This window comes from Dromaius novaehollandiae, chromosome 19 (genome assembly GCF_036370855.1).
Source record: "Dromaius novaehollandiae isolate bDroNov1 chromosome 19, bDroNov1.hap1, whole genome shotgun sequence".
In the NCBI taxonomy this organism is placed as follows: Eukaryota; Metazoa; Chordata; class Aves; order Casuariiformes; family Dromaiidae; genus Dromaius; species Dromaius novaehollandiae.
In genome coordinates this window covers 12,918,221-12,940,453 of record NC_088116.1, presented here as the reverse complement: position 1 = coordinate 12,940,453, position 22,233 = coordinate 12,918,221, and the positions used below count along the sequence as shown (strand labels likewise).

General features: G+C 42.3%; 1 protein-coding gene across 1 annotated transcript in view; it reads left to right on the top strand.

The window, feature by feature from the left end:
* LOC112987346 (eosinophil peroxidase-like) overlaps positions 1 to 18,648 on the top strand; it is a 40,599-nt gene extending 21,951 nt beyond the window's left edge. The window contains exons 2-13 of the mRNA XM_064523518.1: positions 2,874 to 2,974; positions 6,488 to 6,581; positions 7,464 to 7,639; positions 9,480 to 9,603; positions 11,053 to 11,182; positions 11,840 to 12,040; positions 12,171 to 12,486; positions 13,715 to 13,875; positions 14,297 to 14,549; positions 16,473 to 16,643; positions 17,689 to 17,926; positions 18,450 to 18,648. Coding sequence (XP_064379588.1) covers positions 2,874 to 2,974; positions 6,488 to 6,581; positions 7,464 to 7,639; positions 9,480 to 9,603; positions 11,053 to 11,182; positions 11,840 to 12,040; positions 12,171 to 12,486; positions 13,715 to 13,875; positions 14,297 to 14,549; positions 16,473 to 16,643; positions 17,689 to 17,926; positions 18,450 to 18,648 — 2,164 coding nt within the window. The remainder of the gene's footprint in view (positions 1 to 2,873; positions 2,975 to 6,487; positions 6,582 to 7,463; positions 7,640 to 9,479; positions 9,604 to 11,052; positions 11,183 to 11,839; positions 12,041 to 12,170; positions 12,487 to 13,714; positions 13,876 to 14,296; positions 14,550 to 16,472; positions 16,644 to 17,688; positions 17,927 to 18,449) is intronic.
* Positions 18,649 to 22,233: the final 3,585 nt, after the last annotated feature.

The following is a 22,233-nucleotide window of genomic DNA, read 5'->3' as shown; positions in this document are numbered from 1 at the left end:
TATGCCATTTACGGATGGCGGCGTCTGAGAAACAGGCTGGACCTTATCATCCTCTCCTCCTTTCTCCATAGTTTCTACTGTGTCATAGCTTTTCAGATGTCTAAGAAGGGATAAAGCTCAGTATAATTCAGATAAAAAGTTGACAAGAAGGTACTCAAAACCATCACAAGGCAGGATCCATAATTTCTGGTCTTAGACACATTATGTTTCTCAGAAATTGCTCTACTATTTACTCCTCTAATACCACAAGGTCATCTATGACACTACCAGTTCATTTATTAATGTTTGTGTTTATCTTTCCAACCTGTATTGGAATTTTCTTTGACACCAAGAAACTCTTGACCATGGGTAATAATACATTTTGTTTTGAGTTCTACATATCTAGTTTGTTAAAGCTTTGTTGCATGACTGATTTATTGTTTCCTTAAAATACAGATTTTATTTCCTCCATTTTTGGTGTTATCCTTTGCTGACTCAGTCCCTCATATTAACAAATGCTTCTTTCCTATAGTTCAGCATTGTTGCTACGTGTTCCTCCCCCCGTACTGAGCATTAGTGTTGAGTTTTAGATAGGAATTACCACGAAATCTGGATTATTGAACACCTGGACAAGAAAAACTTCCTAGCTGCTCAGTGGTTGCCTCCAGCTTTTCTTTGCACATGGGAGACTTTGCTGAAATTCACTTCTGAGCCGCAACACTGAAGAGTCACTGGGTGCCATATTTAGAACTTTTTCCCTCAGCATGGCTGATGTTCAAAGAAGTAAACTCTTTACACTACCTTTCTGCTTATACACTGAAGTACAGCCTTTCCCCCCACCATTTAGCTCTTGGAATTCATGTTGAACTACTTGGTCAACCCAGCATCTTGGTCCTTTCCAGGTATTTCGGGATGAAATATCCCATTCTGTACTTCTGACCTGTTCTTCTTGTTCACACTGCGGTAACTTGTTGTCTGTCTGTATTAATATACATTTGGTCTGACTGGAGACAGCTCTAGCCTGCTTCATACAACTGCCTTGTTCTTTGTCCAGTCTTTGGCATTCACAATGATTTAGCTAACGAGTTTTAGTTCAGAGACAACTTTGGTTTTCCTGCCAAATTTTTGTGGGTACCTCAAATAGCATTTATTCAACTATGTCCTTTCAAAGTCAGGTTGAAATTTTCAATTTGTATCCTTTATAAACATCATGTCTGTTCAATTCTGCCAAATCTATGAATTTCAATATGAGATTACCATTTACAGTTCTGTGTTGCGCTCTGATGAACAGATATCTTTCTTCTGTTTGCCCATGGTCTACAGTTCATGTCAGATATTCTGAACTTATAGGACATACACACAGAAATTGCAGCCCAGAGATCCCTCATTCAGACCTACGATATTTGGACCTCTGTATGCCCCACAGAAGCAATGTTGGCATGTGGCATATTTTCCAAACCAACAAACATGTCAAGGAAAAGGGAAAAAGAAGACAAATTCCACTGTCATCTTTTGCCATAATAGCATTAAGATGCTCTCTTTTACCTTGAAGGAAAGAAATGTGTGCCTTTATTCCTGTTTTTTTTCTTTTTTTTACTTTTTACTTTTTTTTTTTACTTTGTCTTTTTTACTGATTTGTCAAAAAGGACATCAACCCTTCCCATAAGGAATGGAGCAGTGTGCACCTTTCTACTTAATCAAGGAAAGTAAAACAGCTATTTCCTCTTGGCTCAATCTTGTCCCAAGTTCTCTTCCTTTGGTCACGCCCAGACCAGACTCAGCTAATTTCTGCCCTGACCTAAGTGCAGATACTATAAAAGACTGCCTTATTTCAAATGCCCCACCAGCACTGCAGACATGGCAGGTGAGATCAGTGATTTTTAATTTTATTTCTGTGTTTCAATGCTTTGATATTTCTGGGGTGGGTATTGGTGTGTTCTTTGGATGAGCTCAAGGAGCTGAGGAGACAGAGTAGACCTCTAGGAGCTGGTGCTCCTTCACCCTTCCTTATTCTGCAGGCATGCATGAAATACATTTATTTTAAGAAGTGAGAGAAGAGAGTTTTTCTGTCTCAGGTGGTGATACTGTGCAGTAAAAGATTGCTAGGAATAAGCAGCCTTAAATTCCTCAAAATATGGTTCAAAAATTTCCACAGATTGCAAATAAAAGATAACCTGCCCCATTGTATGAAATTCGTTAGTTCTTCCAAACTTTGTCAGCATTTCCTATTCTAATCTAAGTCAATTAAAATATTGACTAAATGACTTTAAATATATCTAATTGTAACTTTCTGGTTCTCTTCTTTCAGGGAAGGCACTCTGTCTATGTATATAGAACTATCAAGTTCAAATGATACACATTTCTAGTGTTGGTGTGAAAAAGATTAGTGACAAATATCAGGGAGTATGAAGAAGACTAATGAAGGGAATCAAAGGCTGGAGGACCAGTGCTAGTCTTAGCAGCTTGCTTTGCTCAGCATATTAATAAGAAGATAAAGAAAGGGGCAGAGGGGACAGGATGACAGTGGACATATTGAGTCTAATCTCCTTTACACTAGCCACCTGCAATGGACCCTTCTTACCATTTAGTATACCAGGATGCTGCCCCCTTCCAATCCACCTGCCTGACAGTCTTCATTACTGAAGGCTGAACTGTATTTGGCTACCTCGTCCTTGGCAGTTATTTTGTCCACTTTACTGAATGCCCCACATCACATGTATGGCCTGTGTCCTGCCAACACTTACAGCTTCTTCAGCCAAGCTACAAACATGATCAGAGGCAGTCTGTATTTTCTTCCTAGATCCTGAAAGAAATATTTGAACCAAACAGGAACAGTCACTCTCTTTTGATGCTTCAGTGAAAGCCTGCCCATTCAGTTACAGCTAATCAAGAAGTCTTCTGTTGTGTTTCTCTCCAGGGGTAAAAGCAGGAACTACTCTCTTAGGAGCTGTCATCACCTTGTGCCTAGTCGGGGCATTGGACTCCTCATTAAACAGTAAGATTCTATTTCTCCTGCTGCTGCTGCTGCTGTGATTAAAAGGGTGTAACACTGTGTGGAGGATTTGGGGCAGAACGCAGTCAAAGTTCCTAGTTAGATATAGTTCAAATACAAATTTGAAATATCCTGTAGACTTCCTCACCAAAAATGAAGTCAATGCCTAAGAAACTTGGCTATACTTGGTCTTCAAAGGACATGCTTATCTTTTTATGACAGGGAGACTGAGTCACAGGTCATGTATTTGGCTTCTTCTAGGCATGTTCTAAGTGTATGTCCCTTCTTACATGGAAGAATAGCTTCCGAAAGAAGGGCAAAAAATAATCCTCTTGAAACCTCCCATAACCATGCAAGTCGGATCTGTGAAATGGATGATAAACTACTACTATATGATCATTTATGGTCCTGTAACTTTCAGTGGGTTTCTAGTAGCTGCATCAAACAATACAATATCAGGAATGTGAAAATATGCAACGAGTCCTAACCAATGCGGGTGCAAAGTGGCTTCAAGACATTCTGGACCAAAGTGACTGTCATCTAGGACCATGCATTATGCAGATGTGAGTGGGTGAGATATAAAGACGTTGGTATTTACCCATGCGCTTGTGGGGAGGGTTCGCAGTATCAGTAAACAGGTGGATCTAGGATCAGAATGTTCCCACAGGGCTTCACTGTCCTATCATCTCATTGTGTTTACTTGTCATCTCCCACATTATATATGCCTGTCACACAATCCATTGCCAATTAGAAACCAGATGCTCTGTGTTCTGTAGACATATGACATTCTATTTTCTTATTTATTTTGAAACTGAAGTTTCCACTATTTTTACATCTGAGAAGCATTGTGCTCTTCAGTGGGATTACTTACATGATAAGCTTCTCTTTTCCACAAAAGTTTTCTACAGAAACTTCTTTGAAAGTTTCAGCAGAAGTGTGCAGCTCATTTCTGAGAACAAAGTTAATGGGGAGAAGGATAGTTCTTTTGCCACATTTGGATCTTTTTTCCATGTCTCAGTTATGGTCTGACTCTTCAAAGAAAATGCTAGCATTGCTAAGATTGTTTTCTTCTATGCTTTTTCATAGGAAGAGATGAACTGTTTTGATGAAACTATGAGGAACTATTAATATTCAACTTGCATGCATTGTGTTCATGTACATTTTGGCCCAAAAACTTAAAATTCAGTAACTTCAAAACCAAATAAAAATGGATAATTGTAAGTGGAAATTCGACACAACTTTACTAGTTCCAGAATGGAGACCGTAAAAAAGGACATTGTGCAGGTGGCACCTGACATAAAAAGAGACTAGGTTCAAGGAACTGGGTGGCCCTTTACATGCTTGGTTCCAAATGCACCTGCTCTAAGCCACAGCATGCTCCAAAATAAAGGCCACAACTACAAGTCTTCACTTGCAGTAGATGGGACAGGACAGTGCCTGGAAGGGAAAGCTAGAGAAAATCAAATTAGAAAACAAGTAGCAATTTCTACTTGAGATACTCTTTCAAACAATTCATGCACAGACATGAACATGCCATGGCTGTGCATTGCAACCACGTACAAAGATTAATTTTCTCAAAGGTAGGCTTTAGTGTAATGTATAGCCTTAATGCAGAAGCAATGGGTTGGGTTGTATAGCCATGCTGAAGGTCTGATTACCATACAATGAACTAACAGGAGAATGACCAGCAGTTTCCTCTGCTTTGGGAGAACTATTGGACAGGATGTAGCTGTTGCAGCACCCTCTAATCCAGAGCTTTATTCTGGCAGCAAAGGGCTCCAAGACCCTCAGCGTCATGCTCCTGGGTTCAGAGCACCCCAGGCCAGCAATCAAGCCAGGGGCTGTGGTGGGACAAGCTGGAGGCAGGAACCTTGGAATCAGCTGCAGGCAGAAGACTGCAGAGACACTTCTCACATGTGTATGCATGTGAGAAGGGGATATTACAAAAGCCTTTGTCCTCTTCTCAGGCAGATCTGAATTTTCTCTATACTAAATTTTGTTGTAAGAAGATCTAGTATTAGAGTTCACAAAACCTATTGTCATATGCACTTAAAAAACCTATTGCCAAAGCCACCCAAAAACTCTGGCAGACTTGTGGTCTCACTGTGAGCTCTTAGAACCCAGTCCTGGGGAGAATCGCCTTTCCTCCAAGCTGCCAGAGCTCAATGGTAGGGTCATATCATGCATGATCGGGACTTATTAGTTCAGTTACACCCAGGTGAAACAACAGCTGATTATTTTTAAATCCCAGCTGTAGCAAAAGTTGCCTGTCCTTTCACACAAAGACATCTGCCAGGAAAACAATTAGATGAACATTAAGGGGACCTGATAGATAATGCCTGTCTTCTTTTCTCAGTTTTATCCATTTTTCTCTAGCTAGTTTGCTGCTTTTTTTTTTAAGAGTCAGGGCTTGTCCAATCACTCTCTACCTCTTGTACCCATTCAATTCCCATTATCTTTATGAACCTGTTGGCCAATTTTTGTTGCGTTTTGGAGCTCTCAAAGGTAATTTCAGTTTTACAAGATCCATTGTGTCATGTGTTTGCTCAGTTCCTTGCTGCACCTCCTCTTACTGCTGCTGGAGCTCCTTCACCCTGTCCTCTTCTCCCATTCTCCACTGCCATTCCGGGTGTTACATATTGCTGCTTTGATGGTAACTGGAGGATATGTTTTGCTGCTCCTGCCATACTAACCTGTCAGCTGCCCTCCCAGTAACCTGTTTCTGCCTCCCTGTGGTGCCTGTCAACAGGCTGGTGCAGTGGGAGCAAGGCCAGCTGAGAAGAACCTAGTGTGGACAAAGCAGAGTCGTTGCCTGTCGTGAGATTCAGCACATCTAGCACGAGGTTCATTTTGCCTCCCTCACGCATCTGCAATGTAGATGCCACACTCAGTTTGGCCTCCCAGTGAAGAGGGGGAGATGCCTGAGGGTATCATGAGCTATTTCGGATGTGTACCTGAGCATAGCTAGGTAGTACCTGGAGTTCCCAGAAAGCCCAAGGACTAGCTGAGCCATATGCATTTAGAGTTAAGTCAGGAAAGTTTCCCGTGGTCTCCAGCTACAGCATCATACTACACATTTTTGCCTCATCTGGGATGATGTAGTGAGATTGCCTCTAACCTGCTTTGCTCAGTGTAGCAGCCACATGTAGGCTTGAAATGGAAAGGTAAAAAGCTCCAGCAAAGGCAGACATCAGCTCAGACATCCCTACATATTAATTTCCTTCCTAAAAGAGGCTTGCAAGGATGAATACAAAGATCCTGGTACAAGAGCTTTATGCAGATGAAGCAATGGGAGAAGGACAACTAGGCAGAATTTCCTCTGTGGGAAAGACGTAAGTCATCAGGATAATGAATCTAAATAGTACCAGATACTCGGTCTAAGTTTAGCCTTGGTTTTAAGCGCTCCAAAGTTTTTCCAAGATATTCAAAGTACGATGTATGAAAAAGCATGCTCCTTTAGCTCCTGATGCACATCACAAAGTGACCTTATGTCCTGCTCTTTTCTTTTTTGAGTAGGGTGCTCAAAGGTGCTATCAAATTCATCTCTTCTGAGCAGCATTAGTGAAGCCAGGCAACTGGTAAATGCAGCGTACTTACTTGCCCGAGAAAGGTGAGTCCATTTTGCATGAGTGGCTTAACATTACAAGGAAATAAGAAAAAAAATTTTTCTTCTGGTTCCTAATGCATACTCATTATGGAGACACCTTTGTTCAAGGGCTCCCCTTGAGGTAGTCGGACAGATTCTTCTTCTCAGCCTTCCTGGCCTCTAGCGTCCTCTCTCTACCTCAGGACCACTCTTCATCACCCTGCAGCACCCAGTACCACTTACACTGCTGTTATATGCACCTCTTAGTAGTCTGTAGTGGTATGAGTAGGCCAAATACATGTTGAGCCCTCTCCTGGCTGCTGAAATTCTGCCTCTCTCCAAAAGGAGCAGAGTCATGAGACAGTTGTGCAGATGAATACCCTGTCACAAATAAGCTTTGGTGGAATTTAGAAACTGGGTATCCCTCTGTTTATTGCCCCAAAAGGTTGGATCCAGGCAGCAGGCTGTTTTGGAGAGGAGTGTCTCTCTGCTTACCCTATGGAAGTTGTTTCATTGTGCAATAAAGATCCATGGTGCCAGAAAGAGAGGCAACGTGACCAAGACTGTCTGTCTGTTCATAGACTGTATCTTGTGACATATTAAATATAAAAAGCTATCCAGTCACTGAATAAACCAGTTCTTCACATATTGTCCCAGCTTTGCACGTAATTTACCAAGATTTATTGTGACAAGAACGTAATGCAAACTGAAAAAAAGGGATCACAATCATTTGTTTGCCAAAATTCAGCTAAGAATTGGACATGTGTAAACTTGATGAGCAGCCAGCTTGTCGCAGTTGAGAAGAGTAGTGATATTGTGTCTGAGTACATGAATGTGACCCAGCCCAGCACAACAGAACAGGTCTGAGTTTTGAGATGGTACTTAATGGGACTCTTTTACGTTTAGCTCAAAGAGACAACTGGAGGAAAAGGATGCCACACCAGCAGATTTCCTGAAGCACTTAAAAGAGCCAGTAGGAAGAACCAGATCTGCGGTCCGCACTGCTGATTTTTTGGAAACTACTTTGAAATTACTGGAAAAGAAGCTCCAGCTGTGTAGGAAAGGCAGATTCAATGTTACAGGTAATGTGCTTTAGACCAAAGTATCTTGCATACAGCTAATAGCAGAAAAGCTATCACAGAAAGTCAGAGAGCAGCTCTGCCATGATTCAAATCAATGGTGATAAAACACTTAACAATAAAGGCCCCAGCTGTTTTCGCTTGACGAGGTGCTTGACGAGGTAAAGCCCCAGGTGACCAGACCTTGCAAGTGGTGGAAAGAAAAATCATGTCCAGAGACAGACCCAAGCTACCTCCTATTCTAATCATCATCTTTGGCAGTGGCTTTCTCATACCTTTGACTGTAAAAATGGCCTAAGGTGAAAAGGCTAATAGCAGAGGTGCTAACAATAAGTTAGCTAAATCTGGGGCAAAATGCACTGAGTGATGGGAGACTCTGGTCCCTGGGAATAGAAGCCCACCTTCAACTTCTGGTCCTCACACCCAACTGTCCAGGGTGCATCTCTCTGAGAGCTCCTGACTTTTTTTCCAGTTTAAGGTAAAATGTTTCTGGTGATGGTGCTCCCCATTATTCTCCTGGAAGACTGTTGCATGCCATACCAGCTTCTCTTGCCCAGAGATTAGAGCTGATCCACAAAGGGGTTTAGGCACCAAATCAACAATTCAAATCCAGATGCTATACCTCCACAGTTCTGACTCAGCTCACATTTAATGTGACTCTAGATGCCCCAGTCCTGCCAGTGCTAATGAACAGAAGGGATTCACAGATTAGAGATTTCTCATCTGTTTTGCCTGAATGTTTCTGAGATGTCAATCAAAATGGGCTCTCCAAATCATTCCTGTGGTGCTGACAGCACACCTTGTCTTGTTCCTGATAGATCAGTTGTTAGAGGAGTTAAAACAACTGACACATGACCTCCATGATTAGAGCTGAATTCTGTCACTTCTCAGGAGTGCGTATCAACCACCAGGACATGCTGGGCTCAACACTCATCTCCTGGAGCACAGGCCGGAATGCAGCTCTTCCATATAATAGGCAGCAGCAGCGTCCCTGTCTACCCAGCTAACATCGATAATTTGCTGGTGCAAAGCAGTTCCTGTGCAAAGCTTCATTAAGAGCTGAGCCCTGTGGTATTGTCCCTCGCTCCTAAAACTCGGTGTTTGACTACTCTTCTCATTGTTTCTCAGATCTCCACATCATCATTTTTTCTTGGGGGCGATTTGTCTCAGCTGAAATTGGCTACATGAGGGCTAGGTTTTAGGTTGAACAGAATTCCCATAGAGAGGAAAAGGCACTTTGTCGGAGGTGTTTTATCCCATATTTCCCAGGATCTGCCTGAGGCCCCCACTGGACTCTCCATGGATTGTGGCTGACGAGGGTAGACTTAGGTATGGCAAGAGTAATTCTGGTTGAGCTAATGGTCTATGGCATATAGAGGGACATAGAAACACAAATTATTCTGGGGAAACCAGTTACTGAATATTAGCTGGTGCAGAGTGACTTTCTGTGTATATGCTCTTAAATCAATATATGCTGGGTAACAAATATCTGTAACAAAAGAGGGACAAGTGGAGACCTAGTCACCCTAAGGTAGATGCCTACATTTGTTCAGATGGATCATGACCTGAACTCTGTCAGCGCAAAAAGCCCTGGGTATTCTCAGAGAAGCTGTTAACTCTGGACACCCAGAATTAGTGCATGAAGCTTCTCCATTTATGCACCATTATCAGAGAAAAGGCACTGAGCTGTCATTATACATTTTAAATCACGCCAAAATTACTATTATCTTGTGGGATTTTGTGGTTGACTCATTCAGCATAGACCTGCTCTATTTTCCATGCCAAGTTTCTCATGTTGCTGAGAGATGGAAGAGAGAAACATTGTCATTGATTTCTCTTGCAGACCTACTAGACAGGCAACAGAAGGAAATGATTTCCAAAGAAACAGGCTGTTACTACCAGACTCGTTCCATTAAATGCGAAGAGGATAGCATTTATCGGACCATTACAGGAGAGTGCAACAACAGGTAGGATTTGTCTGTGGACAAAGAGAGTCTCCAGTCTGTGTATTGACTCAGGATAGATGCCTTTAGGTCATCTGCCTAACTTTCTTTCAACAGGGCAACAAGAGGGAATTGCTCATTTCAGTGATGCCTGTACAGTTGCTTCATTTCTACCTATGCCTGGCATGAAAAAGATGTCTTTTCCATGAAACTTTTCAAATCTGAGCCCACTGCTCTCTATGTGCTGCTTAGGCTGAAGGGAAGCTATTTCTTGGGGTGGTGGAGGTGAAAAGGGGAGGAAAGCAGATTTTGGGGCTGTGGCAGTCAGAACATGATTCCAGCTCAGCCCCTTAACTCAGCTTGAGGCCTCAGAAAATCACTCCTGTAACGTGCATGATATTGCTTAGCCCAGACTCAGGCAGACACCGTGTTTTGAATCTGTTGAGTGTATTGACAGTAAAATTTCAGGTGTCTTGGACTGAACACACAAGCAAGATTTCTAAAAGCATATGTCTCCTGGACATTGTGGATATAAATAATCCATGTTTATTACACTCACCAAGCATCATGGCACATAAGACTAGGTTTGGTGCCTTGGTCCTGTGTTGCATATTGCAAATGAAAATATATTTACAGTTACTCACACTGCAAATGAGCAAATCATACACTGGGCTATATTAGAATGAACATGACCAACAGTTTGAGGGTCCAGTTTTGGACCCCCAAATTCAAGAGAGATGTGGAAAAAGTGGAGAGAGCTCAGAAGAGGGTTTCCAAGATGCTCTGAGGCCCGGAGCATGAGACGTCTGAGGAGGTGTGGGGGGAGCTGAGCTTGTTTAGTTTGGCAGTGAGGAGGCTGAAGGGAGATCTAGTTGCTGCCTCATCTGTTTGAAGAGTAGTTACAAAATGATGGAGTCAAAGTCTTTTCAGTAGCATGAAACAATATAGTAAGGGGAAACAGCCAAAGGCTGCAGCTTGAGAGGTTCATGTGGGACACGAGGGAAAAAAAATCCTGAAGGGGCAGCCTTGTGACAGGTCCCCACAAAGGTGGGGGATTTCCATCCTTGGAGGTTTTCAGGCCTCAGCTGGACAAAACCATGGCCACCCTGATCATTGGTGACAATCCTGCTGCAAGGCTGGAAAACAAACCCCAGAGGTCCCTTCCAGCCAGCACTTCTGTGAATCTGTGTTGGGAAGCCCTGGAAAAGATACGATAAGAAACAAAGATTTAAAATCCAAATAAAATTAATATAGACATATGAGGACTCTTTTTTTTTAACCTCAGAAAAGTTGGTTTTTATCTACAGTAATAATCTTGGTATTACTTTCTCAGTGTTCTCTGGACAAAATGCAGCCATCACCTCTGTTATGTAGGAATCAGACGTGGTTTAAAGGGCTGCAAAACATTTATGTCTACAAATCTTTTCATTTGTGAAATAATATGTGTTTGTGTTTCTTTTTTCAATGTCCCAGAAAGCATACTCATTTTGGAGCTTCCAATCATGCGTTTGCTCGCTGGCTCCCTGCAGAATATGAAGATGGAGTGTCTGTTCCCAGAGGAGCAGCTGAAGGAAAGCTTTACAATGGATTTCCGCTCCCTCTGGTGAGAACCATTATTTTTGCCCAAATAATAACAGTCAAAACTGCCCTTATTGCATCCATTAGAAATGAAACAACGGCAACATCCAGAGTGCAAACTGGCTGATCCTTTTCTCTGATCTTAGTTGCTAACTTGGAGCTTGTTTTCTACAATGGATCTGTGGCTTTGGCTGATGTGTTTATCAGAGACAGAGCTGCGCAAAAATGTTGCAAGTACTTCACTAAGCAAAATATGGGCAATATCATACCATCTTCTAAAATGCACCTCCCCAAGTTTTATGCAGACCATACCACAGTGTGCGCAGACACAGCAGGATTTTTTATATAAACAACAAGATGAGTGTGTTTCTCAGCCATCTTCTTGACTTTCTGGATGCATGCACACATGTGAGTTTCAGGCACAAAAAAAGGCCTCTCATGAAACTTGGCTTAGCTGAGTGATTGCCAGTGGTGGAGTCAAGATGGAGCAGCCAAAGGGTTGGAGGCTATGTATAGCACCGGCTTGGATAGAGCTGGGGCAGAGTGTAGGTCTTTTTAATGTCAAAGGTAACTCTTATGAGCCTACTTAAGATAGTTTTATCCGTGGTCTCACAGGAGGTCTTCTACTGAGAGATAAATTCATCTTGGTATAGTCAAACATTTTCATTTTGGTTTTCTGCAGGTTCGAAAAGTGTCAAATGAAATTGCTCGAACAGCCAACAATAACATCACTCATGATCAAGAGCTTTCTCTTTTCTTCATGCACTGGGGCCAGTGGGTCATCCATGATATGGATTTAGCCCCTTTCAGTAGCGCAGGAGTGAACAAGGAGCTTCGCTGTGAGACTGATTGTGCCTTCAGGTCCCCTTGCTTCCCAATTAAGGTATCACAACTTTCATTCCACTCCATGCTACCTTAAAACACCTGAAAATACCTTAAAACACCTTAAAACTTGCTAAAAAATAACAGCTTACCACTTTCTCTTGGGCATTGTTTATGTTTGCTTGCTTTAGTTCCCCCCCAATGACCCACGGATGCCGAGATCAAATTCTTGCATGCCGTTCATCCAGTCAGCTTCAGCGTGCAATCCCAGGACGTTTATTCGAGAGCAGATCAATGCAGTCAGCTCATTCCTTGATGGCAGCATGGTGTATGGCAGCGAACAGTCTGTGGCAACGAGTATTCGAAATCAGACAAACCAACTGGGTTTGATGGCTGTGAACCAGAATTTTACTGATGCGGGGTTGGAATTATTGCCCTTCGAGAATAAAACAAAAAGTGTTTGTGTGTTCACAAATAAGAGCGTGAATATCCCCTGTTTTAAAGCAGGTAAGGCACATCTGTGGTGCAGTTTTCTGACGTGAACAACAAAAATCTTTCTATGGCCTATAAAGTCAAAAAAGGTCATTATGGTCAAGTGACTAATTACTCATTATATTTGTATGAGTCATTGTGTAAGGTAAAAGATAGAGAAAATTAAATAGAACAAGAATTGAACAAGAATTGTTTAAATGAACATAAAAACATTTTTTTTCATTTCCCAGAAAAGTTAGAGCAAGTCATCCACCCTTTAAAATTTCTTTTCAAAAGTAGAAGAAATTTTCCATAGAAAAAACACCGTTTAAAACTTCTAAGTGATTTTCCCACCTACTTAGAATTCACCATTCAGTTTTCAACTCAGTACTAACAGTTAATAGCTCTTTATCAATGCAGTTAATAACTGTCCCTAGTACTACATTCTACATTTTTTATAGTTGAAAATATTCAACCTACTTCAGAAGATAAGCCTAGAAATTTCAGTCTGAAATTTAAACAAATTTACAATTCTGAATAGAGAGTTTTTTAAAATGAGAAGTGCTCCAGCATAAGCAAAACATTAAAAAATTTATTAGAAATGCAAAGCTTGCAAAGTCAATCATAAGAATATAGACTGTATATCCTATTGCACATTATTGTCTTATTCCATATATGGGAGAAAAACTCCTTGCTAAATGAGCAAATACTCAGTCTTTCTTCCATCCTCCTCTGTCAGAGAGACTTCATTGCATGCCACCCAGCTTTGTCTCCTGCATCTGTACTAAAAGTACCTTCACAGATCTCTCAAAGGCATTTATAAATGTCTGATGAGTGAACTGAGTGAACTTGAGTGAACTGCGACAAATTTTCAAAACCAAAATTTTACACTGCTGATACAAAGGAAGACTGTGAAAAGCCTTGATGTGCATAAGGAAGGCAGGCATTAGATTTTCACAAAATGAGAAACTTACAGCTGACTCATGAAAATGTGCAATACATTTTAAATTGGCAAAAGCTCCTTCTCCAAAACAACTAAATGGTTTGGAGAGGGAGAATGGCCTGCCTGTGCTAGAAAGAAATATCTGGCATTAATGGTTTTGTACGGTGTGTTAAAGCAGACCTTGTGATGACCACGAGGCAGTTCAGCCACAAGCCTTATTACCAGTCATGCTATCAGATATTGCATGTCTGTTCTAACATAAAAATCTGCTATTGAAATAAAAAGCAGTTTACAAAATTCCTAAGATATTTTCCTTTGTAGGTGATATACGGGTAACTGAAAACCTGGGACTTTCTGCTTTGCACACCCTCTTTCTAAGAGAACACAACCGCCTGGTGACAGAGCTGAGGAAATTAAATCCTCACTGGGATGGAGAAAAGCTTTACCAGGAGGCTCGAAAGATCATAGGTGCTATGACCCAGGTACTGGACACTGCTCATTGTTTATCATCCATAGGCTTAGCACTATTTTTCCTCCCGGAAAAGGAGGAAAATCATGCTTTGCAGAATTGTTAGAGGTCTTTTAGGGCGTCAAAAAACTTCTGGAAGAAGGCAGTCCAATGGAGATGGTACACTTGCCAAGGGCTTTTGTGAAAGCCATGTGTATTTTGTTCAGCAGATGTTAGGATGTTCCAACTCAGCAGTTCTTCTGGCCGCCTTCTGTAGTAACAGTCAGGATGGAAAGCATCGAAAATCATCCTCCTTTTTCTCAGATGCAAATGGCTGCCTTTCAGCATTTTTTAATTAATTATTTTACCCTCCACATTTGTGTTCTGCATTTTCACTTTTGATGCCATTTCTGCTATAACTACTGACCGCTAGCTCTGCTTATATGCTCTTTCAGATAATAACATACGGAGACTATCTTCCACTTCTGCTTGCGGAGGAGACTAGCAAGTGGATTCCCCTATACAGTGGCTACAATGAGACTGTGGATCCTACAGTGGCAAATGTTTTTTCCCTGGCTTTCCGGTTTGGTCATACTTCAGTACGGCCTTTTGTATCCCGTTTAGATGACAATTTTCAACCTTTAGGTTCACTCTCTCATATTCCTCTTCATTTGACTTTTTGTGCTTCCTGGAGAATTATAATGGAAGGTAAGAACATGGAGCAGCCAGCAGTCCTGCTCTAGTCCTGAAGCAGATGTTCAGATGGTGGTTAGCTGGAAAGACACACAGGCCTGGACTCCAAAAACTTTTTAAGCTCCATTTATTTAATTGGCGTTACCCAAATTACAATGCCATTCAGCTTGGAAGATGCTCATGGCATGTCTACCCAAGGGGAGGCAGACAAATTAGTGGTCTGCTAAATGTGGGACAGCAGGACAGAGTCCTGCAGATACAAGCAGAATTGTCTCCAAACACAGCCTAGTAACATTGGCTCTACACTGTACCCAGGCAAAGAAGTCCTGCCAAAAGTCGTGTGTTTTTATGCTCCAACTGTTGAACATCCTCAAGCACAAACTCCTGAGAAAGAGCCACTTTAGTGACAATGGTAATTGCATCCGTCTTCTGAACATGCCAGTAAATAACTGGAAAATGCAGCAGAACAAAGCTGCTTCTCAGACTGCTGCCTGTCTCTCATTCAGTGAGACCTGACAGTGTGTGCATCGTACATCTGCACGAACTTAATGCAATTGCTCATGTTATTCTTGGAAGCATCAGCCTCAAGGCACCAAATGTCACTTAATCAAAATTTAGGTTAGTCTAAACTAGTTATTTTGTATCACTGTATAATTAATAGGCACTGCCAGAGGGTGACTTATCCAGTCTAACTGACCTAAGACAGGATAATTGCTTTCTAGTGGTGGCAATCTCGCTTCATAAGTCTGAAGGGATTTTAGGCCCAGTGCTTACATAACTGACATCTGCAGTCATGACTCTTACCCAGGGAGACAAGTGTTGTCTCTTCCAAAATGAATAGTCTAACTAGTTCTGGAAAACGCACCAAAATATACACATGCATCCAGTTTTGCTTTGTTTTAGCAATTCTGTCTTCTTAATGGCTATGAAAACAACATAGCCAAGAAGACATGAACTGATGTCATCATTGCATATAAAGTATTAATAAATAATTGTCAATTAATAGCTAATTCTAAACAAAATAATTGCAAAACATAAACCTGGAACTGAACCCCATGCATCAGCAGACACTGGGGACTGACTGGCTAAGGAGTAGCTCTGCAGAGAGAGACCTGGAGGTCTGGGAGATAAGAAGTGGGTTTAAACCTGGAGAAGTGACAGCTGCAGGGTGGGTGGAGGGGAGAGAGAGGGAATCTAATTGCAGTCTACCTGCCTAATAGGGGGGTTTATAAATAAGATGGAGCCAAACTCTTCTCTGAGGTGTACAGAGAGGGAACAGACACAAGCTGCATCAAAGGAAATTCCTACCAGATGGAAGAAAAAGAGTCTCTGGGACAAGTGTTGAAAGACCTGGTAGGAGCTCCATCCTCAGGCAAATTCAAAACTTGACTGAACAAACTCCTAATCAACCTGTTCTGGTTTTGAAACTAGTCCTGCTCTAGCAGGGAGTTGGAGCAGGGACTCCAGAGATCCTTTCCAACCTTAATTCTGCTACCATCCTAAGATTTGGGGTGGGAATTAGGCATTGCTGTCTGACCCAGGAAGGAGAGTGTATAACAATTTTCTGTTGGAGTCTTGCAGTAGAAACTCTGCTCCTAGTTTGAAGATGGACTTGGTAAGTAGATGAAAGGGATTCTGTCTGTAAAAGCAAGGAACTGGATTCAGTGCCCAGAAGGTGTTGTTACTACTGTATCTGTTGCACTTCCTGGCAATTTCACTTACGATCTAACGATCATTATAGTTACTCTATAGTCATCCTTCCAGAAGGTCTGAGCTGAAGCTGGCTTAGTCTTGTTTGGCTGAACTAGATGAAATCCACACTGCCTAAAGTAGAAAGGACATACACTACAGCACTGTTTCAGCTGCACAAAAGGGACCATCAAAGCTAGAATTAGGTATATAAAATCTGTGTCCTTTCTTGATTTGCAATAAACACAGGTGGCATTGACCCACTCATACGAGGAATGATGGTTGATCATGCAAAACTGACGAAACAAAATCAACTGCTCATTGAGGAACTCCAGGATCACCTTTTTGAACAGACAGCAATAACAGGTTTGGATCTAGCAGCCCTGAACTTGCAACGGGGAAGAGACCATGGTCTTCCAGGTAAAGAGATACAAGTCCGCACTTCCTGTCGACAATACTCCTTTTTCCTCAGCTATTTAAGGTAGCTCCAAGAATGTGCTAAGCCTTTTTTCATACCAATGGGAAGAGACAACACCTTGTTTTGAGGGGGAAGGATTAGTGGGCAGTTAGGCTCTGGGAAGAAGAGTTCTCTGTATTATAAAGGTCTTTTTCTGACGGATTTAAGAGGAGGACAAGGGCTTGGAAAACAAAGATGATAGTTGGCCTGATGTATTAAAGAAGAGGGGAAGCAGTGGTGTATTGCAAAGCAAAAGCACGTGGGGTTTAAGTGATGCATTTGTAAAATGATCTTTGCTGAAGTATTTGAAATAGTTATGTCAGACAAGATTGCATTTGTGAAAGGGAAAAAAACATATTAATCAAAACATAGTATCAGGGAGGCCTAGATATGAATTTGACATTCTAGGATGAATCAGAAAAACTGTAACCTAGAGTAAGTACACAGAAAAAACTGGAAGAATTTAGATATAACTTACAGAAAATATGCCAGAGAGCTCTGAATTGAAGATACAGGCCCAAGAAACCAAGCTCAGCTTTCACACAAGCTAGGCAGAGCATCTTCGCCCATCAAGGCTTGTTTTATGTCTTTACTAACAGGTATGATTGCCACAGGGTCTTGGAGAGGAACTGGTGCTCTTGGATTAAGCACAAGCAAATGCTGCTATTTTCCAGGATTTTGATCCTAGAAATGTAATTCCCACAAAACCACATGGACTGGTGCACTCAATCTCAGCACCAGACAGTTTTAACCTTTACAATGTGCTAAACCCTCAATCATGTATAAAGACAAACCAAATTGTTAGTTTAGCATGTGCATGCAGAATGGACCTTTGAAAACAGCATGTGTTGTGACTGTGTCCACCTAGACAATAATGTCTCCCAGATCCTTTAATGACATGGGATGAAGCAGGCATTGCTCATGGGCCAAGAAGTCTGCTAAGCTCCTGAGTCTAGGCAGATAGTGGGGAGACAAGGGTCCTGATCAGCTGCCGTTCTGCTTTTGCAGGTTACAATGCCTGGAGGCGTTTCTGTGGGCTCTCTCAACCTCAAAATGTGTGTGAACTCTCTGAGGTGCTAGGCAATCCCAAGCTGGCCAAAAGGTTAATAGATCTATATGGAACACCAGACAATATTGACCTCTGGATTGGGGCAATCACAGAGCCTTTTGTTCCCCATGGCAGAGTTGGACCTCTCCTGGCCTGCATCATTGGCACCCAATTCAGGAATCTTCGTGATGGGGACAGGTAGGCATTTCTAAGAGCAAACCTTCTCCATAGCATTTGCTGTGGGAAAATATGGTGACAGTTTATGCCACACATTGATCCAGTCCACCTCCAACATGTCAGTGAGTGCTCCCAGCAAAGCTCACACTTTGGTTTTAGTCCCAGCTGCCAACGGGCTCTATTTGCAGGCCCTGTTTACAGACCCATATGGTTGGGGAGTGCCAGCTCCATGCCATGGGGGATCTGCAGTTGTTCTTGCCTGAGCAGTTGGTCTCGGGGTATTAAAGGGGAGGATCAGTCACTATGTCCTCTGTGAGGCTGTGTGAAAAGAGGTGGGCTCTCTGCCCTGCAGATGAGTGTGGAAAAATCCAGGCCTGGCCCAGATCCCCCTGGAGACATTTTTTTCAAATGGGTGCACCTAGTGCTTGATGAGTCAAGGCGGATCTGAGCAGGGATTCACCTTGGCCAGATTTCCATCTTGGCAAATAACCAGCACCAAATGCCTTCAAAGCGATTATGAGATGCCTCTAAAAAAACCTTGCAGATTCTGGTGGGAGAAACCAGGAGTTTTCACTCTGCAGCAACTGCATGCCCTGAGAAAAATCTCGCTGTCGAAGGTGATCTGTGACAATACTCGTATCAAAAAGATACCCAGGGACGTGTTCAAGGTCAGCAGTTATCCTGAGAACTTTGTAGACTGCCATGAGATCAACACACTTAACCTCTCATCCTGGAAAGATTAGCCTGCGACTGGTGTGAAAGGTATGCAATGGATTTTCCTTGCTTGAGGCTTGTCAAAAATAAGAAATGCCCTACAACATCAGACTCTTCTGCATTTAGAGAAATAAAAGAATTAAGGCTATTGTAGTGACTCTGCCCCCCAAAACACCTTGACTATCCATTCAGCGCCATGCTCAGATAGAGATGTCCCCTGCTAGTCCTGTCTCAGAGACTGTCAGAGGTACTTGCATGCCTCGTCTCTTTGCAATCTATCACTTTCATCACTCCTTAGTAGCTTGTCTCTTTCTTGTCAACTAGATGAAAAATTCCAGGCAATCCAATCTGTTTTGGCCCCTGTGAATGTGTGTTCCTCTAAGTGCTTTATTCCAAGTCAGCATAATCTGTTCCAGGACGATTAGATCTTTCTTCACAGGAAGAGCATCCACAAAGGAACCAATCAGAATTATTCCATCTGCTTCAAAGTCATACTCTGCTGGTCCAATACCACACTCTCCTTCCCTCAACATTTAGAGCATCTTAAGGCGTATTTCAAGTTGTTTTGACACTGTATGTCCTGACACCACAAGACTTATACACAATCAGTGACTATGATCTGCCACATCCTGAAAGACAGTAAGACAGTGTTTATGTAGAAGAGAAGAGGAACTAGAACTAGCTTTGTCCTCCTACTGACATATTTTTGGCATGGGCTCTCCCAGTTGGAAATGGTGAAAGGAGAACTGAGACAGGTTTGGCTTGAGCAGAATGGATTTGACTGAACTTTTCCTTCTAGCAACCCATGTATAGATTATCACAGTATATTAGGATAGCCCATGTCCTTCTGCAAGGCACAGACTGGAAAGCATCTCTATGCAATTCCTGTATTGAGTGTGATCAACTGCTTTTGAGACAGAGACTGACTTTGAAGCAAGACATGCTCCCACTTGATGTAAAGACTCTAAATTTTGGTGATTCCATCCCAGGCTTCAGGAATCTCTTCCAGTTGCTTCTCTCCTTCTCTCCAAACAATAGAGGCTTCCTGATTAGTTTTGTTTACTTTACTTTATGGTCACTGAAATTTTCTGTGCCATTAGCTGTGGCCTTTTTTACCACCAGGCTGGAAAGGCTCTGAACCATGTTTGCACAACCTAGCAACATTGCAATCCCAGGGCGTTAAACAGCAACTGCTAAAAATTATACAATATCTCAAGTGCCAAGAAATTGCCCCCAAAAACACAAGTCCAAAGGGCTCTCTGGCATTAGATCACTGAAGATACCTTTTGAAAGGACTAGAAGCACTGTGGTGTCTCAGAGCTAAAAGGATAAACAGACAAACCTGGGTATCTGCCTCTGGGCGCTGGGTGTTCAGGGAAACTGAATACCCATGACCAATGACTGTTTTAAGCTGAGGAGTCAAGTAAAAATATGAGGAGAAATATTGTGTCCAGGCAAGACTTTCTGCCTCTCAGTAGCCTTTTCTGCTTTATTGACAGTTTCTAATCTTATTCCTCGGACCAACACTGGGAACTCCTAATGATGCTGCGCTGCTCTTAGAGGACTGCTGCCTATATCACGCTTGGTCTGACTGCTGTTGGTTGAACCTCCTGTACATGCTTTTCCCAGAAAGGAGCTCAAAACTGCATCTACTGTAGTACCTGCCATACTGTGATTTTTAGTTCATTCATTTGCAAAAGCTTCCAGCAGTGCAACTCTTCAGACAGAAGGGATAGTGACATTTTGTTTTCTGTAGTCCTAAAAAATGTTCAGAGGTTGACAAGACTCAGTTAGGTGCTGTATGGTTTATGACTCTCTAAAGACATTAACAACCAAGACAGAAGTTTTCTACTTCCCATTCTGAAGGGGTGACAAATCTGGAAGCTGCAGTGCTCTCATGAAACAGGTTTTAAATGTCATCTTTGTTTACAATCTCTTCATTTCAGTTTATTAAACACTAATAGCATTCTAAATCAAATTCCTTATCCTTCGTACCTGCTCAGAAATTAGCAAGTTCATGTAATCATTATCACAACTTTCCTTATCTCCTTGTTTTGCACAGGAGCCTAAATTGTTTGGACTATCTGTAATTAGCGCAGAGATTTCAGTCTTTAAAGACACTGGAGAATGGCAGCTGCATCTTGATGCCTAGAGGCATCTATTATTTAAATCCTAAAGTGAACTTCTGTGTCTGGGTGTGCTGGGCATTAGTAAAATACATTATATGCACTCATCTACTTTTGGCATCAGTTCTGGTATGAATTAAACATCTGTCCAGAACTTCTTTGACTATGGTTCATAGCTAGACCTAGCAGCATAAAAAAATAAGCCATAACCTGGCTGGCATGTAATTCACAAATGTTAGGACTAAAAATTAATCAGCTGGCTGGAGTGATAACTCCCAAGACACTATTAATTCAATAAATACCAACATGCACAAATTATATTGTTTCCATCTCTCCTTGGCACAGCTGAGGAGGAGGGCAGGAAACGGGAGCAAGAATAAATGACAAGCAGTGTCAACCTAAGCTAGAGACATGTCTGAGGTTTCTTGGTGGAGTAGGTGCCCCTCTGATGAGGAGTCATTATAGAGGTGCCTGGTACCAGCCATGTAACATCCCATGTCTACAGAGCTTGCATGCAGGCTTTGCTGTGGGGATGTGCTGGCGAGCCAAGGCCATCTCACCCCAGAGTGCCCCAAGAAGGCCAAGGAGCTGATGCCCACTCATGACCCGGGGAGCCCGACAAAGATCAGCTGCACTGCCAAGGCCTGGGGCTCAGCGATGGAGACTGGAGAATGTGCTGCTTAATGAGCCCGGGCCACAGGTCAAGGCTGCAGGGAAATCTGGGCAGGGAAGGCAAGACTCCAGGAAAGCCAAATAAACAGCAATCTTACAAGTGGTGGCTGTTTCCAGTAAGTCCCCCAGTACATGCCTGTCTGCAGCTGGTGCCTTGTGGGCTGGTAGGTGCTTGTGCACTTCTGCTTCCAGAGACCTACCACCTGCTTTTGCAGAGTGGCACAAGATACCGTGCACACTAGCTGTGCAGCCTGTTTTCCCAGACAGCACTGACTGGATCAAGGTCTCTTATGCCAACAGACTCTCACTCACTTCTCAGATGTGTCCTTGCAGGGCTTCTTGGGGATCAGGGGGAGCTGCTGTCTCTTTTGGGCCATGGCCATGAGGCTGGCCCATATACGAACACATACCATCATTTTAGTTTTTTAATCATAGTACAGCTCACAGCAAAAATGAAGCTAAGTGCCTGAATCTCAGGCTTTTATTTTGTTTTGTTTTCTGGTGCTCTGTTGTCCATGGCCTGCCATAGATGTGTTTAGAATGTTAGAAGACAGAGCAAAACCAGGCAGTATGTAAAAATCGGTTATCTCAGAATGCATTTGGATTGAAAAATCTTTAGATTGTGTTAAAAATCATGAGATTATCAGGCCACTGCCAGGGTGTTAAGCAATACGTTTCTGTTGTTTGCCTCTGGTACCTAAGTCCCTTGGGCACATTCCCCTCACATTTTCAAGCTCGACCACTGAAAGCAAAATATTGCTTTGTTTAAAAGGAAGTCAGAAAAACAAAGAAGCCACCAACCCCTGCAGACACATA